This window comes from Ambystoma mexicanum, chromosome 6q (assembly GCF_040938575.1).
Source record: "Ambystoma mexicanum isolate Mex_15411 chromosome 6q, UKY_AmexF1_1, whole genome shotgun sequence".
Taxonomy (NCBI): domain Eukaryota; kingdom Metazoa; phylum Chordata; class Amphibia; order Caudata; family Ambystomatidae; genus Ambystoma; species Ambystoma mexicanum.
The window spans coordinates 583,805,847-583,832,075 of NC_090937.1; the positions used below are offsets into that span (position 1 = coordinate 583,805,847).

The 26,229-nt window shown below is 47.7% G+C and overlaps 1 protein-coding gene across 2 annotated transcripts in view; it reads right to left on the reverse strand.

Annotated features, from left to right (window-relative positions):
• Positions 1–2,274: 2,274 nt before the first annotated feature.
• LOC138516154 (bifunctional 3'-5' exonuclease/ATP-dependent helicase WRN-like) overlaps positions 2,275–26,229 on the reverse strand; it is a 264,929-nt gene continuing 240,974 nt past the window's right edge. For both annotated transcript variants that reach the window (XM_069631062.1, XM_069631063.1), the window contains exons 7-8: positions 5,090–5,162; positions 2,275–2,783 (exon numbers count right to left, since the gene is read on the reverse strand). In XM_069631062.1, coding sequence (XP_069487163.1) covers positions 2,776–2,783; positions 5,090–5,162 — 81 coding nt within the window. In that variant the 3' untranslated portion in view covers positions 2,275–2,775. The remainder of the gene's footprint in view (positions 2,784–5,089; positions 5,163–26,229) is intronic.

Consider the following 26,229-nt stretch of genomic DNA (forward strand, 5'->3'; position numbering starts at 1 on the left):
ACAAAGCCAACACTCTTGTAAGAGTGAACATGGTTCGCAAGTCATTTCTGAATATCTAACTAGGTGGAAAGCAGCAAAGACTTAAAGTACAAACACCAAATGACTGAAAACTTGAAAGTGGGAGTTTGTGAAATACCCAAACAACTGTGGGGGCAACTTTATTGAGAGTTGGTGTCTGTAAGCATTGCCCAAGCCAAGAGAGGCTGAAATAAGGCACACACAATCTGGTCAATATTGTAATCAGCAGAAGGGGGCACATGCGAGGGATACAAACTCTGGAACTAAATGTCCATGTTATATACAACACCTGGTACAAGTTAGGATGCTCACACCTTTTCAAAACCAGGGGAGAGGTAGGAAGAGACCCTATCCCTGTCAGTCTTCAGTTGTTTGTGAAGTGGGGAAACAAAAGTGTCAAAAAGGCTGAACTTCTGGGAGCAGATATCCAGGAGAGGTACATCATTTACAGAAAAGTATTGAAGCGCATCAATGTGAATCTTGTTTTCCCTGAAAAGTTGTTGAAAGTCTTGAAGCTGTCATTTGTTGAATGCTACAAAGCTGTTGTGACCTCTTGTCAACTGACACTGACCCTAAAAAAGCACTTGTTGTGGAAAGTTGTTCGGGCAGGGGAGTATACCCGAATGGCAAACCTTTGGAGACTGCAGGCCAAGTGGAAGTTGCAGAAGTGCTATAAGGTGTTCCTGATGAGACATTGCATGTTTTAGTAATACTGGAGGAAGAGGCAAGCAAGGCTTTTGTAGAGAAGTTATCATCCTGACAAATATAAACATTGTTGCTATTGAAGAACTGAAACCCTTTTCAAAAGAAGAAGAATCTATGTGTTGGAACTTTCTGTTGACAAATTGAATTGACATCAGATTTTATTGGAACTTTGTTGCTAATCGGGATCTCCTTGTGTTTCTTTCTTGAACTTTGAAACCTGCAGAATGGGATTCGCCCAGGTTCTGAAGAGAGACTTTGGTTACTTTAGGAACACAATCATTATTGTTATGAACTGCCATATATTTCCTTGTTTATTTGTTATATATTTAAGTGTGAGGGACAGATATCCTTTTTAGAGTGTTTCCTTTAGTTTTTTTAGGCAGAGATATCCTTGTCAGGGTAAGGATAGTGAAACGTTCATCCAACCTTATATTCTAATAAAATGGCATTTGTTGAGAAAACTTCACAACATGGTCCACCTCACAGTTCTGATCCCTCAGACTTCCCTCTGGCCCAAGAGTCTCCCAAACTAATTGGTTTAATTTGACTTCATCAAATGTCCCAGCTTATCAAATCGCATGTCGTTCAGCTCTTTCTCTAACCAAATAACTATCTTCCATCCCTTTCTACATTTAAGGTTCAAATGACTATGATTCATGATTTCTTCTTGATCTACATGAATATCTTGTTGTTAGTACGTAGCTGTATGGCTTTATTTGTGTATATGGTTATTTCTCTTCTTTGCTCCTATAGGGATACTCCACTGACTACCTTACATCAATACCACTTGCATTCATGTCCCTTTTGCATATAAACCAGTATCATGCTATCTGGAGTTACCCTAATGGTTGTCTGGGGGTACAAAACCACTCCCAAACCAGACAGAGATGCAATTCAATGAAGGAAAATGTTCCATTCGCTTCCTTCCCCTAGGTTCAGCACAGGTAATCGTCTCATTCATAAGACTTTTTAATTCTGGTGTTCAGACTTTTGCGAACACTGTATTAGAACAAGGCACTTCTTCTGGTAAGTAGTTGCTAAACAAGAAATGATGCCACATGGAGGCCATAGGGAGTTTATTTTCTTTTGCTCCTATAGGTACTCTTCCTGGTCTTTTACCCAGCTTGATAATGTTTTTCTTGAACACTAGTTGAATGTTAGTGACGAGGTTTACCAATTATGGTAAACCATGATTCTGTGATAACTAAGGGTGTATTGCTGTTCTCTGCAGCGAGGTTGACTACATTTGATACATTTTTTATTGATTGTAATAATTAACCTTAATTAAGCCTCAGGTATATTTGGGGAGGTTGTTCCCCAGACTATATATTCATTCAATGTAATACACACATTTAATCAGGGGGAAGGCAAGGTTGCCAGCCAAGCTAAAAGCTTCTGCATTATCAGTATACAAACAACACATTAATTGAAAAGAACAGGTTAAGTGATGTTAAAGTTAGATAGAAACCACACAATATCAGAAATTCACTGGGCAAGGTTACATCCCTTTCCAAACCCCCGTACCTTGTCTGGCACCAAAAGACTCTGGCACTCAATAATTAATCTTTATTGCATATCAAAAACAGTATATAAAAATAGTTTACATTTTAAAAGCATCCACTGAGTGCAGCTATAAGGCATCTCCAAACACGTATCTACACAGTAACCTTAATAGCTGCAGACTAAATCGATATAGTAGGATTTTAAAATATGCCACTTGTCTCCAACAACAATTTTTCAAACCACTCTCAGAAAGAATATTAATCTTAATTAAAATGATAATTACATGATCAGTCATATAAGGTAATTCTACCATAGTTCTTAAAATGTTCGGTACATTATGTTAATCACCCAAAAAACAATTTTGTTAGGGTTCTTGTTTTCAGAGAGTGGCTTTCCAAGCTTCCTATATTGGCCACAAATGCAAATAGGTGGCAGCATCGTTCTTGTTTCACTTAATTCTCCCAGGGATCCTGGAACAGTTTCATATATTTGCTTGGTAACATGTTTCAGGGTTTTTCTTGGATTCTTCAATTATTTCTCCCATATGTATTAAATATCTATACATAAACAAAATAATGTGTTAATCTTCTGTTGTATTCCTTGTACTCCATATTCTTCACAACTGGGAAGGTGAAAAATATACAAAACACAATGCCAAGCACAAATGTCCTAGACCTTTTCTAAAGGTATACCAAATGCCAATTTTATTTATAAAGCGATGAAAACAAAATGCCCTGCCTGTATATATTCATACAAATATATATGTATAATTTGATTTTTCTTTTTTACAATATAGTTAATGTTAAACGAACAGAATTGTGAAGGTCTAAAAACATGATAAATAAGAACGTTAAGGTAATAACAGAAACGTTGTCAATAAATGAAAAATATAGATTTAAAACATATCATGGTATCTATAAATATATATATATATAATGTATACCTATTGTGGAATGACCTCCTGCCCTCACCACCAGAGATCAAACAGTGGTCATGAGACCCCAAGCATGGTCATGAGACTGTTGGCGTGTTACTTGAGCACCGACTCTAAGGACCCCAGTTTAGGGAGAGATGAACACTGAATGCAGTGATGCTGATACGGCTCTCAACAAGCCCTTGAAATCTGCACCATCATTAGAACATCTAAAATGGATGCTTCATTTTGCAGCCCCTGCACCTTCAGCCTGTGCAGATTCACTGTCATTCAATTATTACTTTTATTAGCTGCAGTCATATACTTGTCCATTTTGCTTTTTTGCCTCTTTCTTTGGCTATCGCCCCCACAAAGTACCCTTCCAGCTGAACTTGAGTAACCCATTAGTAACCCAGCCACTGTGGTGAGAGGCACCACTGGCTTAAAGTTTATTGCCCATATTGCTGAGCCGATCAGAATTTCTTCCCCCACAGCTTTTGGTAGCAAATTGAATTGTAACACACAATAGCTTGAAATTGCTTTGGGACTGCTTGTCAGCACCAACATCACCCACGTCTATGGAAGGTCCACCATTGCCAAGACACTGTTCTGCTCAAAGTTTGGACATTCAAAACCTAAGCCCATAGTGGCACTTGAAGGCAAATGTTCACTTCTCACCTGATCCTGTATCTTTACAATCACCACTGCATCATGCTCACCCAAGGTACCCACTTGACTTATTCTTCAGTTCCCTACACTTCCCAAATTGCTAAAGGCACTGCAACATGCCCCATGCCTTTTCATACCTGGTGGTATTGACTGCGTAGATCACATGACAAGACCATTTCCAAAGTCAAGGGTAAGTCCTCTAACTCACAACAGATATGGCACCTGTTGGGGATGCCTCCAAAGGCATCATCCAGGCAAGGCCTACACTACTCATCTGTCAGCAGCAATGCACTGATAAGATTGGGCCTCCTTCTTAGAAACAGGCTCATTCACAGCAGAAGAAAGCCTCTCTGCAGCCGTCCCCACGGCTCCTCCGGTCTCTCCCTTGTCAGATGTTAATCAGTCACCAGAGATTATAATGCTGACTTGTTGAGATTACAGATGGTGCATCAGTACATCGATTGATATTTTTCATTACCTACCAACTCCATCCCCATGTAGGCCCCCCTTTCAAGATATATGTTTTAGTTAGGTGTAGCCTTGTTAGATGCCAGGGATCTCTCACTGTGGCCTTTCATATGTTCTGGCTGCACAGAATAGCAGCAGCATGAGTAACATCTGCTTAGGCCGCAATCAGGCCTCAACCTCCTACAAGGTAAAGTATTTTTGAGGAATTCCTATACCACACCAAAAATGACTTTAAACCATACACAAATGCCATCACACTGAGGCTCACAGTATGTAGGAAACATCCGCTAAACAATGTACACTTCCTTAATGCATCTTGCAATTCTTTTTAAGTGTTAGAGATTGTAATTTACACTCCCACCAACCCAATTCACTCTGCCTTAACAATCTGTGAGAATCCCCACCTGCATGTGTTTTTTGATGCAGGCAGAGATGCTGTGAATTCCCACAGAATATGCATGATTTTTGCACCCGCTAAAAGCAGGCAGATTCCATAAGAAAATGTTGTCTGCCATGCACAAGCAAGGCAGATGCCATTTATGATATGTTTTGGTATTCGGTGTAAACTAACACAGAAATCCTGGTATGCACGGATTTCTGTGTTAAAGATACAGCCATTACCAAAACGGATAAAAAAAATGAAAGGAAAAGTTGAGAATTCCCCTCATGGCTACTTACAGGGAAATCCAAAATGTGCACCATCGTGTTATCAACGTTCCTTATATTCCAATCCAACAAGTTGCAAAAAATATTTTGAAAACCAACTGTAAAATTTGTGGTGTATTCATTTTAACTTCATACATTTTAGCATACCTGTGCTTGCTCTAAGTGGTGGCTTTTCTGTTATAATGATGCTTTCAAGCTTTTGATAAATGAGAAGTCCAACCTGTAACAAAGAGAAAGAAGTTTAGAAAGTAATATAAAAGACATGTCAAGCAGATGCACACAAAACAATATGTTGGGTGGAAGGGACTGTGCTGACGACAAAAGAAAAAAAAAAAAAACATACAGCCACGCTAAACTGTTAGGTTTTATTAGTCATTATGGTGACTTTATTTACACTAACTAGTATGTCTATCAATATAGGCTAAAACCCCATACACGAAAAGAAGCATGCCAACAACCTATGGAACACCCGAACATACAACCCATTTCCCTAATTTAAAGTAAATGGGCAACACCTCCTATATCTGAGACATATTCTACTAGTCCTGTTTAGATGTATGCCTCCCATCTTGTAGCAATATTTTTGCACATATAAACACTGCATCATTTTCAAAATTGAGCAAAAAAGGACTTGAAAATCAAAACCAAAGCAAGCCAGAGTTAAGATATTTATAGTTGTAGCAAATGGCCTATGAATGCGGGATCATGTAGAAGGGCGAGATCAACCGTTTATTCACAGCTCCGAGTTTTGTAACGCACCTAGGGATTTAAAATTTTATTTTTTCCTGATTAGTCTTTGTGGATTCCTTTCTTTGGGATAATATGTTTGAATTTATTTTTCAAACCACATTAACATAACACAGCAATACAAAAACAAAAAGGTCTTATGCAGCGAATCTCTGGGCCCAGATTTCATGCATAAAAAGCAACACCATTCTGTCTTACATCAATAATGCAGTTTACGTTTTCCCTCATCTTCCCCTGCCCCTCCCTCTCCAACACAATCGCCCATGTGATTGAAATTAAAGTATTCCGTTCATTGTGCCCACATGTTGCAGAACCTGTGTGCAATCTCTTGTATCATAGATATTCCTCCCAGATAACAAATACATCCTTTTCCCTTCACCATTCAGATATACTGAGTTGATACAAGTCCTTCCAATACATTTGACTTCCCTCCTGGCAACAATCAATGATTATCCAAAAAAGGCGTTTGCGTTACTCATGAAATCAATTTCCTCACGTATCCTCAACACAGCTTATTTTCGTCCGGCATCCAGTGTCCATTATTGCACAGCTGGTGTAGTGTCCATAATATCTTCCTAGTGTCCTTGGATATAAACACATTCCCAAACCCTGTGTATTTAAGTGGGGATTTCATTACCCTCTGATATAATAAATGCTCTGTAAATATTTAAGCAGAATTAATCTGCCTAGCATTGATAACTACTTATTGTGGCTCGAAGGGATTTAGGTCATGCACCTAGATCCTCCTCACCCACATCTCCCAAACCCCCAGCAAAGTTCTTCACCAGTGTGCTTGGTGGATATATTCATATATTATAATATATTAATAGCAGTCAGAAATGTTATTGGCCCAGTCATCGGGCATGTATTTCCCAGCATACATTGATCATTCGTAAAAGACAATTCAATGCAACATACCTGAGTTTTTTTGCACTTTAACACATGCGAAAAAGACGGGTAGGTTACCGCCATCTTGTGCTAATTTTATCAGGTGATCCATCGGCCTAAGTTCAAGTGCCCTCGCAGCCCTAATTCAGATCAGCCGCACCTTATGCTGATATCAGTAGACACTCACGATGAGCTCCACCTATTTTAATGAAGTTAGAGGGCAGCATAGCTAAACATACCCTGTCATCACCAACGGCAGAGCGTTATTGAACGCAGAACCAGGCACATAAACACACACATCCACAACAAACGCAAAACATTTGTTTCTTTTCACAAAAATTATTTTAAATATTTTTTTTCGAAGAAAACATTAATAGCCGGGAGCATAACAAGTACTTTTCATTTTGACATAACAATGAAAAGAAATAATTGAGCCCACAAAAAGTTGGGTAACTTTTTTCACTAGAAGTTATAGCTAGCGAACATGGTTCTAATTTTTTCTTTAACTGTGAACAGTGATCTTACAATGCCGATTCCGTTCATCGATCGATTAATCCCAGTCCTTGCATTCTTCACAGAAAGTTATCTTCATCACCTATTTTTCATCCACGCACATGGCGTTCCATTACAGAGAAGAAATGAAAGTGGTTTAAATTCCAAATGCAACATTTGCACGTTTTCAGAACCTATAAACTGCCATGTTGCTCCTTATTACTGCAACTGTGAAAGGACAGATTGGTATCTGGTGATCATCCCAGATAATGGTTATCACAGATATGTTGTTGATGATTATTGTCCAAATATGTTGGCAGAAGCCGTTGACTGTACCTATGACAGACACATATTGGTTTAACTTTGTAAAATTGAGAATGCAGAAATATATTTCAGTATCCACTTTATAATTGTATATACACAGTACATGTTTATGTTAACTATCAATTGAATTTACAATTAGCATGTACAATGTCCATTATTTGCGCCAAATTGGACATTCATGCGTCACAATGTTAATCATGTAACATACAGCACACTTTCCATCCGCATTTGCATAAATATTATTTAAACGTTTCCTTACATTGTGTCCTGAGTTTCCATTCTCCCTATGTGACGGATGACCAACCGCTTCGAAAGACAGATCTCAGTAATAGAAACATAACTTTCCAAAGTAAGCTTTTAATATATTGAATCTTATCAATTCTTTGTGGATATTCAACACATTTTGTCCTTCAAATTGTTAGTGCTGTGGATTGAAGGACAAATAACAATGGGACTCTTCATCCAGCGTTCACAGCATGCAAGAGGGAGTTACGTTTTTGGGAATACATGCCACAAAGATTAACAATATTAATGGCCAGCAGTGCCGTCCAAAACAACAAAATATTTCAAGTATCCCACATATGAAAATAGTTCAATTTCAACGGTATCAACGTGCCTGGTCACACAACATTTACATATTCTTTCAAAGATGACCCTATGGAGAGGTGCAGACAGGCTCGGATTTCCATATATGTCAATTGGGCAATGCCTGAAAAAAAGCCAAATTAATAGTGTGGGGCATTTCTTTGGGGCAAAGTGGGTCAATCCTTCTCTGAAATTAACAATTTGAATACACATCAGGGAAACAGGCTATTGCATCTTGAGCACAAAACAACTTAGGCATTTCTGTTAATTGGTTAAATAATGTCACTGTTGGGACTATGCAACCTCTTTCAACAGTACTCTATGCACCTAGAGCCCAAAACCTGATTAGCGAAGTAGCTATTCACTACCCACCATCAGTGTGGATTAAAAATGCAAAAACTCATTTAATTATTCATTATTCACATATAGAGATAATTACAGCATGAAATACAGGTTCATTGATAGATGTGAAAAGCATTGGGTTAATAAACAGACGGCACAGCTGGACTGGGAAGGTGCGATTTCACACCAGGCTGGTGGACTGCTGTACCTAGGGCAACCCGTGCAATGAGCAACAACAACAATAAATACATAATGACATCACTATAATTCTGGCATGGCTCGAATGAGTGCAGTTTGGAAAGGCTTACATGCTTCTGTGTAGATCTATTCCAGCAATCCTATTGATTTCTGCATTGATGCAGGCGCGCCCGTTTGTCCTCCACATGTGGGCTTCCACAGTAAGATGTAAATGTGCAAAGGCCACAGGCACATGTTCATAGTGCACATCTTCGCCGGTTATTTCAATGTTGGCTAACACTGTGGCACATAAACAATTGGTCTATAGCAATCGGCAGCCAATTATGATTTGCACTTTACAGCGACGTCAATGCTTTTATTTATATATTTTATTTATGTATGGTTAATTGTAAAGCGGTTATACATCAAATGGTGTTTCAGATGGTGTTTCAAGGCGCCACAAGACAAAAAAAGGGGGGGTGCGGGGAAGAACACAATACCAGTCCTAGTAGGCTTTGTGTCATTCGCATTGTGCAAGTGCAGCAACAAGAAGTGCAGGAGAGAATGAGTGGGGAGGGGAGGTATAGATCAGGGCAGAAGGGAAAATTCTGGGGTGGAAAAGAGGTGCAGGGCAACAGGAGGTATCCAGTGCAGGGGGAAGAAGAGGGCCAATGGGGCTAGGTAGTTGCTAAGGGGAGGCCGGGTGGGCAAGTTTCAAGGGAAGCAGGGAGTAAGTACCACATGCTAAGCGCGAGGATGGGGGTGAACCAGGCTCGGTAGGGATGCACACCCACCAGACTTGTCAGGGAAACGGGCATGGAAGGGCAAGTGCAGGTTGTGGGTGGGGACAGGAAGATAGGGTGCTGGGGTAAAATGGGCGAGGAGGGGCTGGTGCCCTGTGGAACTCAGAAGGGATCAAGCAGCCTGTCAATGCGACAGTGGGGGCATTAGCAAGGGTCGGGGGAGGGAATGAACATGTGAAAAAGTGGGCCTTGAGAAGCTTTCGAGACTTACGGAGAGCAGGCAGAAGCCTGAGAGGGCAGGGAGGCCAATTACAGAGGGAGGCTCCTGACAAGGAAAGATCTACCCTACACTCTCTGCTTGGATTAGCATATGATTTGCAGAGAATTGCAGCTAGATGACCAAAGGTCTAAGCGGGAGGTATTTAGGGAAAGAGTCAGATGTAGTGGGGTCTCTGGCCCCTGAAAGCCTTGCGGGTGATGCAGAGGGTCTTGAACTCGATCCTCAGAGCCACTGCGAGACAGTGGAGATATTTCTGGTCTGGAGAGCTGTGGTCCCTGGGCTTGAGGCTAAGGAGAAGTCTCACAGCGCTGTTCTGCATTAGTTGAAGGGGACAAAGGTGAGATTACAGCAGATTAGGAAGAGACTGTTGCAGTAGTCCAGCCTGGAGAGGACCAGAGATCTGGAGACATTTCGTTTCTGTATTCCTGCTGCTCCAATTTTCTACTTAGATTTTTTAAATATTATGATTTCATTTCAAACAGGGCTCAAAATTAGGATTGGATAAGCATGAGTTATAAGCAGCGTCTGGGCATCCATCAGTAACTGGTCACCAGGAGCTACTACTAGGGAACAAAGAGCTAGTTTATAGCGTTACATTAGTTGGCCTGGGGAGCCAAAATTAGTTCCTGGCAACTGTTGGTTTTAAGATCACCAGGTTCTTCTACATTTATTTTAATGATAATTAATACAAAAAGCAACAACAAATAGAAATGTTAAGGCCTATCTAGTGACATCACAAACAAACAGTAATTAATAAAAAACAAATAATTTAACAATCACATCTCAACTCGCATACAATTCAATTTTATGTACAATGAAAACAGTTTCCAAACACTGTGAAAAAGCTTGAAACTGGCTTTGTTAAACATTGTAAAGAGAGCCACACATTATTTGAATCTTGAAGTCAACCTTTCCACAAGTTCAATATTGGGAGGGCAAACCTCTTTGCAATGTTCCGTGGCATAGACTGGGCCCTGGACACAAAATGTGGATCAATTTCTTGCATTTGCATAGCTAGCACATTCATGTCAGATCTTTCACAAATTCAAAATCCATCTGCTGGATGATTGGCTTTGCCACCCAGTGTTTGCTTCATTTGGTAAACTCCTTGTTGTAACAAGGCATCCCGAACCTTCCTGCAGTTTTTGCTTGTTCCCTTCCAATGTTCTTGTTTTGTGCAAGTAGAGCCAGTCTTGTTCTGGCCTCCATACCGTCTGTGCCAAAATGCTAACTTTTAGGCCTGTACTTTAGTTACATATGATGGAACACCTCCAAATATCCAGTGTGGCAGAATTCGGTGAGTCCCTTCACGTCTCTTGAAAGTGTTTTGTCGTACATGATTGAAATTGTAATTGGTTATTTATAACATGCTTAAAAACCTGAGGTTTTTAAGCCTGTAACCGGGGCTCAAACCTGTGTTGCTCTGCGCCGTCTTACTTCCAAGGCCAGCGCATTGCCAATCTCCTAAAGTACTGTGTGAGGAGGGGAGCATGGAACCAATGCATATTCGTTGAAACATTTGTTTACTTCCCAAGAGTGTATGTTAGTACAATGGTGCATTAATGAATGCAATTTTTCAAGCAGAATATCAACAAATCCATCACAAGTCTCTGATCTCCACCAAAGATGGTTGCTGATAGACTGTCCAATTTAAAATGTTTTCTGTAGCCTTTTTTTCCAGCAGCTGTAACTTTTTAGAATTGTTTTTACAATGTGCTGTACATCATATCGAAGCTTTCTGTCTGGATACTGCTCTTGCATGGCTTTGGCTATTGAAACATGTCTGTCGGTGGCTATCAGGTCTTATTGCATTCCTCTGGATTGCAGAAGTTGAATGGATTTAATGAAACTATATTTTTCCATGGCAACAGAAGATGTACATTGAGATACTTGCACTATGACTGAAATCATTATTTATTTGGTTTCCATGTCTTGGAAGTGGCAAGTGCAGTATTTAGCAGAAACACCTGGACTGTCACACTGTCCATCCCAGCAAGCAGAGCCTTTTGCCAGTGAGAGAATTGTCCATTGACATCTGTTCAAGTGTCCATACCTGGATATTACAGGGGAACAAGAAATCCTTATATTTGTAGCATTGGGTTTTTGAAAGGAACTCGAGTCCCACAAAGTAAGAAAACCTTGAAATTGTACTAAACTTTGATCCACTAAACAACAAAGCAGATGAACAAAGTACATTTCCAGCAGGCACTTGTCCAAGTATAGGTTGAGCAGAACATGAACATGAGTTATGGTTGTGTTCACAGCTACCCTTGATCTTCAGGTTGGGCCCCTTGACAACATGAGTAAACTTCACCAATAGACCCCCCCCCAAATCCTCCTACACAATTTATGATCACATTTAATCCTTTTCATAATCTCTATCAGGCAGCAGTCAAATACAATGTATTTTGACATCCTTTAACAGTGTAGTTGTTTGTGATTCCTAGGTGGTGGATAGGTCGGAAACACTAGGAAGAGAAGTCCATATCATAAGCATAATCGCCAATCAGTAGTGAAGATTCTTCAGTTATTTCTGTGTGTGATAATTCCGATTTGTCCACATGTACTGGGGAAATAGGGAACATTGTCTGTTTCTTAGATATCATTTTTTTAGAGGGTGTTAGCAGTTCTACAAGCATATCAGAAGCATCTTTTGTGTTGTCTGTCTCTTCTGGGTGACATTGTGTGCTGTAACAATGATCCAGGGTTACTTTTCATGTGTCACTGCTGATATTCAATACAAATTCTGGTCACTGGACATCTGCATCACAACACTGAATCTTGCGAGGACCATGCTGGTCCTCAAAATGTAGCTGCTCCCATGTCACTATGGTTTGGCAACCGACATCATTAGTTTGTGCAGTAGTCTGAGTCTTTATGCTCCTCTTCTTCCTAGGCCTCTAATTTAAGGGAATAAAACATGTTTAATTTAGAGCACACATACAGAATATATGATTTACAACATGAAAATGTAATATTAATTAAATAAATCCTAAAAAACGTATTAAAAAAACTTTGTTACATGCCCTTTTTTCAAATTTTTCCTTGAAACAGTCAAATTGGATTTGCTGACCGCCAGACCAAACTGAAGTTTTTTGTTGTTGAAATTGTATAAACCTTGAAATGTGATCTTCCACTTAAAGAATAATATATATACATATATACACATATGACAAAATGTCACTATGGAAACCACTAAAAAACAATATTACATCACAGTTAAAATGGATAAAAAATTATATTTTACAATATCTTATGTATACCTATTGTTTGTTTGTTTGTTTATTTTATTTGTACAGCGCTCCAAACCCAGGGGTAGAAGTGCGCTTAAGAGTATGGTTACAGCGTTTGAGAAGTATCTTTGTGTTACATACTTCGTACAAACGTATAATACATACATATAAATGCAGTTATCAATAGCAGTTATCAATATACAGTGCACATACAATACGCACAATATACAATTTACAATATAAATACAATGCCTAAACCAGTTACCGCATGGGGTGTAAGGTCTGGTGTTAGTGGGGCTACTCTTTGTTTAGGAGCCAGCTGATGACCTGCTTCCTGAAGGTCTGGAAGGATTCGATAGTTTTGATGTTGAGAGGTAGGGTGTTCCAGAGTTGGGGGCAAGCACTGTGAAGCTTGCCCCTCCAGCTCTTTTTAGGTGGAATCTGGGCACTGTCAAGCATAGAGTGTTGGAGGATCTGGTGGATCTAGTAGTAGGTTTCATGTTGAATTTGTTAGCTAGATATGGTGGTACTAGATGATTGAGGGATTTGTACGTGAGGCAGATGGTTTTTAAATACATTTTTTGGCTTATGGATAGCCATTTGCAGGCTTTCCTGGTGTCGGAGATATGCTCACGTCTAGGAATGTTGAGGGTTGCACGCAGAGCATTATTTTGTATTACCTGCAGCTTGTTGAGTACGGATTGATTAGCACCTAGTAACAGGCTGTTGCAATAATCCAGTTTGGATTGTATGAGGGCCCTGGCGAGGGTGAGGCAGCTGTTGGGAGATAAGAATGGTACGCTGGCCCTAATGAGCTTGCCGGTGTAGGCAGCGGCTGAGCCGGTCATGTTAGTGTGTTTGGTGAGGTTGGTGTTGGCATCTAGATAGAAGCCAAGGGTTTTCATGCTTTTGGCAATAGGGATGGTGTGGCCGTCGATGGTGATGTTATTGTAGCTAGGATTAAGTTTAGTTAAGGTGTTGGTGGAGCCGAAGATGAGGTGCTCTGTCTTCTCATCATTCAGGCAGAGACCATGCAAGGCCATCCATGCCTGAATGATGGAGAATATTTTGTTGATCCGGGCGGCGTCTGCTTGGTAATTGCCTGTGATGGTGAGGAGTATCTGGGTGTCATCTGCGTAATTTGTGTAGGTGACACCCAGACGGTCCAGTTGGTCAAATAGATGCTTTGTAAATATATTGTACAAAGTGGGGGATACACAGGATCCTTGTGGGACCTCACATGTGATGGGGATGGGGCCTGCTGCAGCTGTTGTAGATAAAACCTGCATGGTTCTGTTAGCCAGGAAGGATTGTATCCATGTGATGGCAGAGGAGGAGAAGTGGGCTGCGGTGGCAAGGTGATTACAAAGGATTTCATGGCTGACCAGGTCAAAGGCCGCTGAGAGGTCTAGTAGGAGTAGGATTATGGCATTGCCTTTATCTTTAATTTCATCAATCTGGCTTTTGAGATCAACAAGGGCGGTTTCTGTTCCGTGTTGAGGTCTGAAGCCAGATTGACGTATTCCTAACAGTTGGTTGGATTCCAAGTATTCCTGAATTTGGATGTAGGCAACTCTGTCTGGGATTTTTAGTAGGAAGGGGACTGTGGTGATGGGCCTGTAGTTGGTGGGTATGGCTGGGTCGAGGGATTCTTTTTTTTTTAGGAGTGGGAGAACCCATGATTGTTAGTTGCTAGGGATCGAGTTATTGGTGAAGGATAGGTTGATAAGTTTGGTGATGAAGGGGGAGAGCTTTCTGGCTGCATTCTTTATGATCTGTGCAGGGCAGCTGTCTCCTTTGCAGTTTGAGGGTTTCAAGGAGGTGATGATTTTTTGAACTTCAGGGATGGTGACTTTCTTAAACGAGAAGCCTGAACTGGTATTGTTGGGCGTGGGTAGGCTAGGGTTGGTGAGCTTGTTATTGGAGAGTTGTTGGCGTTTGTCCTCAATTTTAGTTTGGAGTCCTGAGATTTTATTGTTGAGGGCGTTTTGGATGCTGGTGCACCAGGATTTGTCTTTCAGGCAGGTGTCTGGAGGTGAAATAGGGTTTTCTAGTTCCTTCAGAATTTTAAATAATTCTTTGGTGGAGGATCCTGCCTGAAAAATCCTGGTGTTGTATACATCTTTTTTGGTGCGGATTATCTCGCTTTTGTAAAGTGAGGATAGGTTTGTGAGGTTGGATTTGTTTTCCGTGGTGGGGTTAGTCTTCCAAGTGTGTTGTGCCTTGGTTTTCTCTTTTCTGAGTAATTTGAGCTCAGGGCTGTACCACGAGTTCAGATGAGCTTTGGGTTTGTCTTTGCATATTTTCAGGGGGGCAACGGTATCCATTGCTCTAGCCATGGAATCATTGAAGGTGTCGATCAGCAGATTTAAGTTAGCGTTGGCTAGGCGAGCATTGAGGGTGGGTAGATCCAGTGGTAGTAGGGCTTCAGGAGTAATGTTGCGTTTATTCCTGGTGGGACAGGCTGGTGCCAGGGGGTGTTTATTGGGCGGTGCCTGATTGGTGTTGACCTCAAGAGGGATCATGTGATGATCGGTCCATGCCAGAGGTTGGGGGTCTTTGCAGGTTGTATTGCAATTGTAAGTTGCTACCCAGTCAAGGGTTCTGCCTTTTTGGTGGGTGGGGAGTACAATGAGTTGAGTGAGATCGTGTTCAGTTAGGACATTGGCTAGGGATGCAGCATGTGCATCGTTAGGGTCTTGGTAACCGAGGTTGAAGTCCCTGAGGATCATGATTTGTGCTGATGGTTTGGAATTTTCGGTGATGAGGGATGTGATGTCTTCTTCAAAGGTCCCAGGGGACCCTGGGCGTCTATATATGAGGTGGAGGGCGATCGTGGTTGTGGGTGAGGTTTGTAGTTTGGCTGTGAGTAACTCGCAGGATGTGAGTGAGGCTGTAGAAGCTAGTCTGAGGTCTATGGAGGATTTGGAAATGATCGCTACACCTTGTCCATGTGTTTCTTCCATTTCTACCGCTTCAGTAGTACATTCCTTGTACATAACAAATTCAAAGAACATTGAATACATTGTTAAACAATTTAATGTTTAAATCTTTGATCGCACAAAGTAGATCTTGAGAACACAGATTTAATTAATGATTGTCAATATCAGTTAAACTATGTAAAAAGATATGGTTAATCATTCGATAACTTTTTTTTTATTAGTATTTACATAAAGTCAAACACTGTGTACATGTAACATTTTAAAAAGACATATTTGAAAAATGTACCGGATGGCCTTCAGAGATGCCGCATGGAGGTGCGATAACATCCTGCAAAACATATGGATTAAATTGTGGCCACTTTAATGCATTGTGATGTTATTTTGTTTCACCTAGTCCATTTTTCCCTAAGCAGCTACAGTTTATGAACAAAAACATACACCATGCATATGGTAAAAGGGTCTATGTTATTCAGTGATAAAGTACATTTTTCTGACGAAGGTTTACTTTCATTGTTGCATGTGTTTCTGCGATAAATACATCAAGGTTGTTGATCTAATACTTTGTAATTTGTTGACAGTATTGCAAATTATCGCAAAAATAACTTAGCTTAAATGGAAAAAAGATATTGTTATTCTATAACTATTAGTATAGATCAATACATGTTCACTTCTCATACCTCATCCTCCAGACCGTTTGCAGTAGAAGAATAGTATGTTGTTGAAGTTCCAGGCTCCGCTTATATAACAGTAATTGTAAATAAAAGAATTACATGCAAAGGATGGTTGATATTGACAAAGAAGCCTACAAGCCACTTTGTATTAAAGGCTAATTATACACATAAAAATAATCAATATGTTTTCAGTTGAACTTGAACAAATACATTTCTTGTATGGTTGCATCTGAACAATTATTCTAAAGAATGTACTTGAAAGGTGAGTGAGGTTGCTGTTGACTCTGGAATAGTGGGCGATGTAGCATTATGGTACTTTAATCAATGTATATATTCATACCATTGTTCGATTGAAAATGTACATTAGTATTATAATTTAGACCACATCAAAACGGATTACAAAAAACCATTAGGATGTTGGACGCGTCTGTGGTTTCCTCCATGGCAAACAGTCTGTACTTCCATCAGTGCAATCTCCGTAAAGATACACATGGTAATGTAAAAAAATGATCTATTTTTAGAGGACACAATGTGAATGTGTGTTTAGAAAGGCTCCCATTTCGCTGAACTATTCGAGTATCCCTAAAGTAAACACAAAGTAATCTAAAGTTACACATTTATAAACCACAGTACATCATGTCACAAAGGAAACTTGTGTAATAAAATATCAATGAATATATTCCTCAAAAACTGAAAACCGTTCATTATGTTACCTGTTCACAGAATATATAAATATATTGAGTGGTCATTTATAAGACATATTATACAGGCACATTTAGAAAATGGTCAAATACATTTAAGAATTCAGCATCCACTACTCACCTGGGTCAGCGTGTGCTGGAATTCAGTTGGAACTGCATTGGTGAAGTTATTTGCGAAAGAGTCTGGGGTGACGCTTTTTAGTGTACTGCGATAGTTCATACTTATTTTTGAGAAGTGCATGCTACAGACATGGAATTGATTGCCCCACACCTCATTCAAGACATCCTTAGCTCTGCTTTCAATTTTCGACACTGGAAATCCACAGCTCAAGAGACATTTTTTATTCAATTTAAATCCTTTGGAAAATATCCAGGATTCTACTCTTTAGCATGGCTGTCATTAGTGCAGCCCAAAACGATACAAGAAGGCATTGTTGGATTGTCCTTATGATCTGTTAAAGAAATATAAATAAATATGACTGTTAAAAAAGAATCAAAGCGACTAAACCAAACATCACATTCCTTTGATAATAAACAAAGTACTCCATAAAAAATGGCACCTAAAGCAAACATGCATTGAAAACATGAATGTTATGTGCTAATTATAGAGATAAAAATGCTTATGGCAGTTAATAATGGTGTAGACTTTGTGAATAAAATAAAATGTGAATAGGGTGTACATTGAATATAAAGCAATATCAAATGGCCTAGTAGAGCACTTTGACACTAAAGAAATCAACAGTTACAGGCCGATTCATGGAATAATTAGCGCGGCGCAAGTGGGCAAAAACGTGCGAATCGCAGTGGAATAGCGAAAATCGCAGTGCAAGTGCGAAAATCGCACGAAAAGCAGCGCACATCGATTCATGGAAGTCCGTGCGCAAGAAAACCAGCGGATGTGCAATAAAAAAGAGCGCGGCGCACGTTGGCGCACAGGCCATCTAACAGCGTGTGCCAGGTCACAGCGAAAATCGCACAGGCCACAGCGAAATTCGCACATAGCGCGGCGCACGCAACAAAAGTAGGCGGAACACGGGCGTAACACTCGGAATGGGGAACAACTTGCCAAAACGTGGGCGTCACGGTGGAAGTACAGGGCACAAGTGCGCGGAACGCCCACACGCTCGCCTACAACACGTATTCATGGAATAGAATAGGGCAAAAAAGCGCACGCTCAAACCAGCGCACAGGTACAAACACGACCGCCACAAGAAAGCAGGCGGTAGCGTCTCTGCGGCTGTAAGAAATGTGCGCCAAAAGGTGCGCCAACAAATAGCACCTATATACTGCCATGATGAATGTCCTATACTGTGGCCCTCCAGGACAAATGACGTGCAAAGGGGTACCCACAAACACAGACACCCGCTGACAAAAAATACGTGTGCGTGTATACCGGGGTGCGCAGGAATTTCCACACGCGATTTCAGCATGGTACGTGTATTTCAGGGGTGCGCGGGAAGTTCCACACGCGATTTCAGCAGGTTACGTGTATTTCAGGGGTGCGCAGGAAGTTCCACACGCGATTTCAGCAGGGTACGTGTATTTCAGGGGTGCGCGGGAAGTTCCACACGCGATTGGCCCAGTGCGAGCAGATAACGTGTATTTCAGGGGTGCGCAGGAATTTCCACACGCGATTTCAGCAGGTTACGTGTATTTCAGGGGTGCGCGGGAAGTTCCGCACGCGATTTCAGCAGGGTACGTGTATTTCAGGGGTGCGCGGGAAGTTCCACACGCGATTGGCCCAGTGCGAGCAGGGTACGTGTATTTCAGGGGTGCGCGGGAAGTTCCACACGCGATTGGCCCAGTGCGAGCAGGGTACGTGTATTTCAGGGGTGCGCGGGAAGTTCCACACGCGATTTCAGCAGGTTACGTGTATTTCAGGGGTGCGCGGGAAGTTCCACACGCGATTGGCCCAGTGCGAGCAGGGTACGTGTATTTCAGGGGTGCGCGGGAAGTTCCACACGCGATTTCAGCAGGTTACGTGTATTTCAGGGGTGCGCGGGAAGTTCCACACGCGATTTCAGCAGGGTACGTGTATTTCAGGGGTGCGCGGGAAGTTCCACACGCGATTGGCCCAGTGCGAGCAGGGTACGTGTATTTCAGGGGTGCGCGGGAAGTTCCACACGCGATTGGTCCAGTGCGAGCAGGGTACGTGTATTTCAGGGGTGCGCGGGAATTTCCACACGCGATTTCAGCAGGTTACGTGTATTTCAGGGGTGCGAGGGAAGTTCCACACGCGATTTCAGCAGGGTACGTGTATTTCAGGGGTGCGCGGGAAGTTCCACACGCGATTGGCCCAGTGCGAGCAGGGTACGTGTATTTCAGGGGTGCGCGGGAAGTTCCACACGCGATTGGCCCAGTGCGAGCAAGGTATGTGTATTTCAGGGGTGCGCGGGAAGTTCCACACGCGATTTCAGCAGGGTACGTGTATTTCAGGGGTTCTGGGGAGTACCACACGTGAATTGGCCGTGTGGGCCCTCCCAGGTGTACGCTCCACAACCTCCACGGACCCTGCAGGCAGCCCACACCACGGGGGACTACCCTGCACCCATGCTCATGTCCCGCAGGCAGCCCATCCACCATGGGCATGCCCCCCAGCCAACCCACATGTCACCTTGCACTACTGATCAACAATGCATGTCTACCACCACCCCCACCCCCCTGTCACCATGGGCATCCTCCACCAGGCACCCACTCATGTCTCCCACCACCCCCACCCCCCTGCCACCAGGGTCACCCTCCACCAGGCCCCCACTCATGTCTCCCACCACCCCCACCCCCCTGCCACCAGGGTCACCCTCCACCAGGCCCCCACTCATGTCTCCCACCACCCCCACACCCCAGCAGTGCAGGGGCAGCCTCCAGCAGGCCCCCACTCATGTCCCCCTGCACCTCCACCCCCCTGCCACCATGGGCATCCTCCACCAGGCCCCCACTCATGTCTCCCACCACCCCCACCCCCCAGCATCCAGGGTCACCCTCCACCAGGCCCCCACTCATGTCCCCCTGCACCCCCACCCCCCTGCCACTATGGGCATCCTCCACCAGGCCCCCACTCATGTCTCCCACCACCCCCACACCCCAGCAGTGCAGGGGCAGTCTCCACCAGGCCCCCACTCATGTCTCCCACCATCACCACCCCCCTGCCACCATGGGCAGACTCCACCAGGCCCCCACTCATGTCTCCCACCACCCCCACCCCCCAGCCACGCAGGGTCACCCTCCACCAGGCCCCCACTCATGTCTCCCACCACCCCCACCCCCCAGCCACGCAGGGTCACCCTCCACCAGGCCCCCACTCATGTCTCCCACCACCCCCACCCCCCTGCCACCATGGGCAGACTACACCAGGCCCCCACTCATGTCTCCCACCACCCCCACACCCCAGCAGTGCAGGGGCAGTCTCCACCAGGCCCCCACTCATGTCTCCCACCATCACCACCCCCCTGCCACCATGGGCATCCTCCACCAGGCCCCCACTCATGTCCCCCTGCACCCCCACCCCCCTGCCACCATGGGCATCCTCCACCAGGCCCCCACTCATGTCTCCCACCACCCCCACCCCCCAGCATCCAGGGTCACCCTCCACCAGGCCCCCACCCATGTCTCCCACCACCCCCTCACCCCTGCCACCATGGGCAGACTACACCAGGCCTCCACTCATGTCCCAGCAGTGCAGGGGCAGCCTCCACCAGGCCCCCACCCATGTCTCCCACCACCCCCACCCCCCAGCAGTGCAGGGGCAGCCTCCACCAGGCCCCCACCCATGTCTCCCACAACCCCCACCCCCCTGCCACCATGGGCATCCTCCACCAGGCCCCCACTCATGTCCCCCTGCACCCCCACCCCCCTGCCACCATGGGCAGACTCCACCAGGCCCCCACCCATGTCTCCCACCACCCCCACCCCCCAGCAGTGCAGGGGCAGCCTCCACCAGGCCCCCACTCATGTCACCCACCACCCCCACCCCCCTGCCACCATGGGCAGACTACACCAGGCCCCCACTCATGTCTCCCACCACCCCCACACCCCAGCAGTGCAGGGGCAGCCTCCACCAGGCCCCCACCCATGTCTCCCACCACCCCCACCCCCCAGCATCCAGGGTCACCCTCCACCAGGCCCCCACTCATGTCTCCCACCACCCCCACTCCCCTGCCACCATGGGCAGACTCCACCAGGCCCCCACTCATGTCTCTCACCACCCCCAACCCCCCAGCCACGCAGGGTCACCCTCCACCAGGCCCCCACTCATGTCTCCCACCACCCCCACCCCCCTGCCACCATGGGCAGACTACACCAGGCCCCCACTCATGTCTCCCACCACCCCCACACCCCAGCAGTGCAGGGGCAGCCTCCACCAGGCCCCCACCCATGTCTCCCACCACCCCCACCCCCCAGCAGTGCAGGGGCAGCCTCCACCAGGCCCCCACTCATGTCACCCACCACCCCCACCCCCCTGCCACCATGGGCAGACTACACCAGGCCCCCACTTATGTCTCCCACCACCCCCACCCCCCAGCAGTGCAGGGTCACCCTCCACCAGGCCCCCACTCATGTCACCCACCACCCCCACCCCCCTGCCACCATGGGCAGTCTACACCAGGCCCCCACTCATGTCTCCCACCACCCCCACCCCCCTGCCACCAGGGTCACCCTCCACCAGGCCCCCACTCATGTCTCCCACCACCCCCACCCCCCTGCCACCAGGGTCACCCTCCACCAGGCCCCCACTCATGTCTCCCACCACCCCCACCCCCCAGCAGTGCAGGGGCAGCCTCCACCAGGCCCCCACTCATGTCACCCACCACCCCCACCCCCCTGCCACCATGGAAAGACTACACCAGGCCCCCACTCATGTCTCCCACCACCCCCCAGCAGTGCAGGGGCAGCCTCCACCAGGCCCCCACTCATGTCACCCACCACCCCCACCCCCCTGCCACCATGGGCAGACTACACCAGGCCCCCACTCATGTCTCCCACCACCCCCACCCCCCTGCCACCATGGGCAGACTCCACCAGGCCCCCACTCATGTCTCCCACCACCTCCACCCCCCAGCCACCAGGGTCACCCTCCACCAGGCCCCCACTCATGTCTCCCACCACCCCCACCCCCCTGCCACCATGGGCAGACTCCACCAGGCCCCCACTCATGTCTCCCACCACCCCCACCCCCCAGCCACCAGGGTCACCCTCCACCAGGCCCCCATTCATGTCACCCACCACCCCCACCCCCCTGCCACCAGGGTCACCCTCCACCAGGCCCCCACTCATGTCTCCCACCACCCCCACACCCCAGCAGTGCAGGGGCAGCCTCCACCAGGCCCCCACCCATGTCTCCCACCACCCCCACCCCGCAGCAGTGCAGGGGCAGCCTCCACCAGGCCCCCACCCATGTCTCCCACCACCCCCACCCCCTTGCCACCATGGGCATCCTCCACCAGGCCCCCACTCATGTCCCCCTGCACCCCCACCCCCCTGCCACCATGGGCAGACTCCACCAGGCCCCCACTCATGTCTTCCACCACCCCCACCCCCCAGCAGTGCAGGGGCAGCCTCCACCAGGCCCCCACTCATGTCACTCACCACCCCCACCCCCCTGCCACCATGGGCAGACTACACCAGGCCCCCACTCATGTCTCCCACCACCCCCACGCCCCAGCAGTGCAGGGGCAGCCTCCACCAGGCCCCCACCCATGTCTCCCACCACCCCCACCCACCAGCATCCAGGGTCACCCTCCACCAAGCCCCCACTCATGTCTCCCACCACCCCCACACCCCTGCCACCATGGGCAGACTCCACCAGGCCCCCACTCATGTCTCCCACCACCCCCACCCCCCAGCCACGCAGGGTCACCCTCCACCAGGCCCCCACTCATGTCTCCCACCACCCCCACCCCCCTGCCACCATGGGCAGACTACACCAGGCCCCCACTCATGTCTCCCACCACCCCCACACCCCAGCAGTGCAGGGGCAGCCTCCACCAGGCCCCCCACCCATGTCTCCCACCACCCCCACCCCCCAGCAGTGCAGGGGCAGCCTCCACCAGGCCCCCACTCATGTCACCCACCACCCCCACCCCCCTGCCACCATGGGCAGACTCCACCAGGCCCCCACTCATGTCTCCCACCACCCCCATCCCCCAGCCACCAGGGTCACCCTCCACCAGGCCCCCACTCATGTCTCCCACCACCCCCACCCCCCAGCCACCAGGGTCACCCTCCACCAGGCCCCCACTCATGTCTCCCACCACCCCCACACCCCAGCAGTGCAGGGTCACCCTCCACCAGGCCCCCACTCATGTCTCCCACCACCCCACCCCCCTGCCACCATGGGCAGACTCCACCAGGCCCCCACTCATGTCGCCCACCACCCCCACCCCCCTGCCACCATGGGCATCCTCCACCAGGCCCCCACTCATGTCCCCCACCACCCCCACCCCCCTGCCACCATGGGCAGACTCCACCAGGCCCCCACTCATGTCTCCCACCACCCCCACCCCCCAGCCACCAGGGTCACCCTCCACCAGGCCCCCACTCATGTCACCCACCACCCCCACCCCCCTGCCACCATGGGCAGACTCCACCAGGCCCCCACCCATGTTTCCCACCACCCCCACCCCCCAGCAGTGCAGGGGCAGCCTCCACCAGGCCCCCACTCATGTCACCCACCACCCCCACCCCCCTGCCACCGTGGGCAGACTACACCAGGCCCCCACTCATGTCTCCCACCACCCCCACCCCCCAGCAGTGCAGGGGCAGCCTCCACCAGGCCCCCACTCATGTCACCCACCACCCCCACCCCCCTGCCACCATGGGCAGACTCCACCAGGCCCCCACTCATGTCTCCCACCACCCCCACCCCCCAGCCACCATGGTCACCCTCCACCAGGCCCCCACTCATGTCACCCACCACCCCCACCCCCCTGCCACCATGGGCAGACTCCACCAGGCCCCCACTCATGTCTCCCACCACACCCCAGCAGTGCAGGGGCAGCCTCCACCAGGCCCCCACCCATGTCTCCCACCACCCCCACCCCCCAGCAGTGCAGGGGCAGCCTCCACCAGGCCCCCACTCATGTCACCCACCACCCCCACCCCCTGCCACCATGGGTAGACTACACCAGGCCCCCACTCATGTCTCCCACCACCCCCACCCCCCAGCAGTGCAGGGGCAGCCTCCACCAGGCCCCCACTCATGTCACCCACCACCCCCACCCCCCTGCCACCATGGGCAGACTACACCAGGCCCCCACTCATGTCTCCCACCACCCCCACCCCCCTGCCACCAGGGTCACCCTCCACCAGGCCCCCACTCATGTCTCCCACCACCACCCCCCCCCAGCAGTGTAGGGGCAGCCTCCACCAGGCCCCCACTCATGTCACCCACCACCCCCACCCCCCTGCCACCATGGGCAGACTACACCAGGCCCCCACTCATGTCTCCCACCACCCCCACCCCCCAGCAGTGCAGGGGCAGCCTCCACCAGGCCCCCACTCATGTCACCCACCACCCCCACCCCCCTGCCACCATGGCCAGACTACACCAGGCCCCCACTCATGTCTCCCACCACCCCCACCCCCCTGCCACCATGGGCAGCCCCCACCAGGTCCTCACAATCCCCAAACATGTGCGTAATGGTCAGCCTCCACAGCCAAAAAGCCCTACCAAGTAACCCATTCACCCACATGGAAATGGAAATCACATGTTACACCCCCAATGTTCATCAAGCTAATGAACCCATGTCCGTCACACACAATGGTTGCAATTGAATGGGAAAACACACAACATGACATGCATGAAACCAATGAGATGATACCACACAGTGAAGTATGCTAACAAAATTGTATTGAAAAAAATTAAAGAATGCTAAAGAAAGAAAACTAACTACAATGTGAATGTGAAAAAAAAGAGCTGCATGTCCGTATAAAAACACAAAACTGCAAATCAGAATCCAAAAAAATTATGTCCAAAGTCAAATGTAAAAAAATCTCCATGCAAAAAAGAACTATGTACAAAACTAACAAGGGTCCATGAGCCCAACTGAACAAAGGAAACCTACTAAAAAACCTACCTAAAAATCAACTATATACAAAAAGTGGAGCAGTGTCCGTCGACTCTAAATCATAATAAGAAAGAAAGGAAACCTAAAACTAAAGAACTATATACAAAGGCGGCGGGCAAGTCCAGCGGCTCACTCCATGGTGTCCCGGGCCAGGGCATCATCGAACTCCTGTTCGATGTCCCGGAGGCGGTCCAGTTCCATGGCCCCGAGGGTCCGCAGGGACGACGCCGTGTCCTCCTCCAACCCCCTGCGGATTGCCTCGAGGCACTCGGCCCGCCTCAGGGCCCTCCGCATGGAGTTCTCCGCCCTGACCATTGTGAGCCGCGCCTCTTCCGCCCGCCACCGCTCCGCACCTATGGCGTGGCCAACCGCTGCCACACGGAAGACACTCTCTGTCCTGGGTCCCCCTGCCCTCCGGCCGATGCCTGCCCCTCCGATGTCGAAAGCCCCGAGCCTTCATGTCTCCCACCATGTTGCTGCTGCTGCTGCTCTGCCTCTGCCCGTGCACTGCCTCCTGCTGCCTGCACATACTCCGCCGGCTGGGGTGCACTTGTTGATGTGGCCACCCCTGCTGGACCTCCGACTCCCGACTGTGGCAGGGATGCCTCCTCCACCAGCCTGGCCGCACCGTCAGAGGCAGCTCCACAGGGCACCCAGGTGACTGATGGGTGGGAAGATGGCACAGAGGACGACTGGCGCGTAGGGGGTCCAGTTGAGGAGGGGGTCGAAGCAAGCCCCATCAGACAGCGGAATCCGGCCTGGGTGACCTGTCCCAGCAGGCTGAAGTGGTCAACGAGCCATTCGAGATGATGTGCAGTCTCTCCATGAAAAGACTGCAGGTCACCTCTCATGGCCCGTTGACGCAACGCCACACCAGCCAGGACAGGCTCAACCCGGACCTGGATGGCCACGTCCGCAGGCAGAGGAAGGCCAGTTGATGTCAGCTCATCCCCTGCCTGAAAACGGGTCTGGACGTAGGCATCCCTGCTGGTGCAAGATGATGCAGGGACAGGATCGGGGACAGGATTGCACACAGGCACCTCCGCGGCCGCCTGTGCTGCCTCCTGTCCCTGGTCCTGGACTGCACCACTAGCACCAG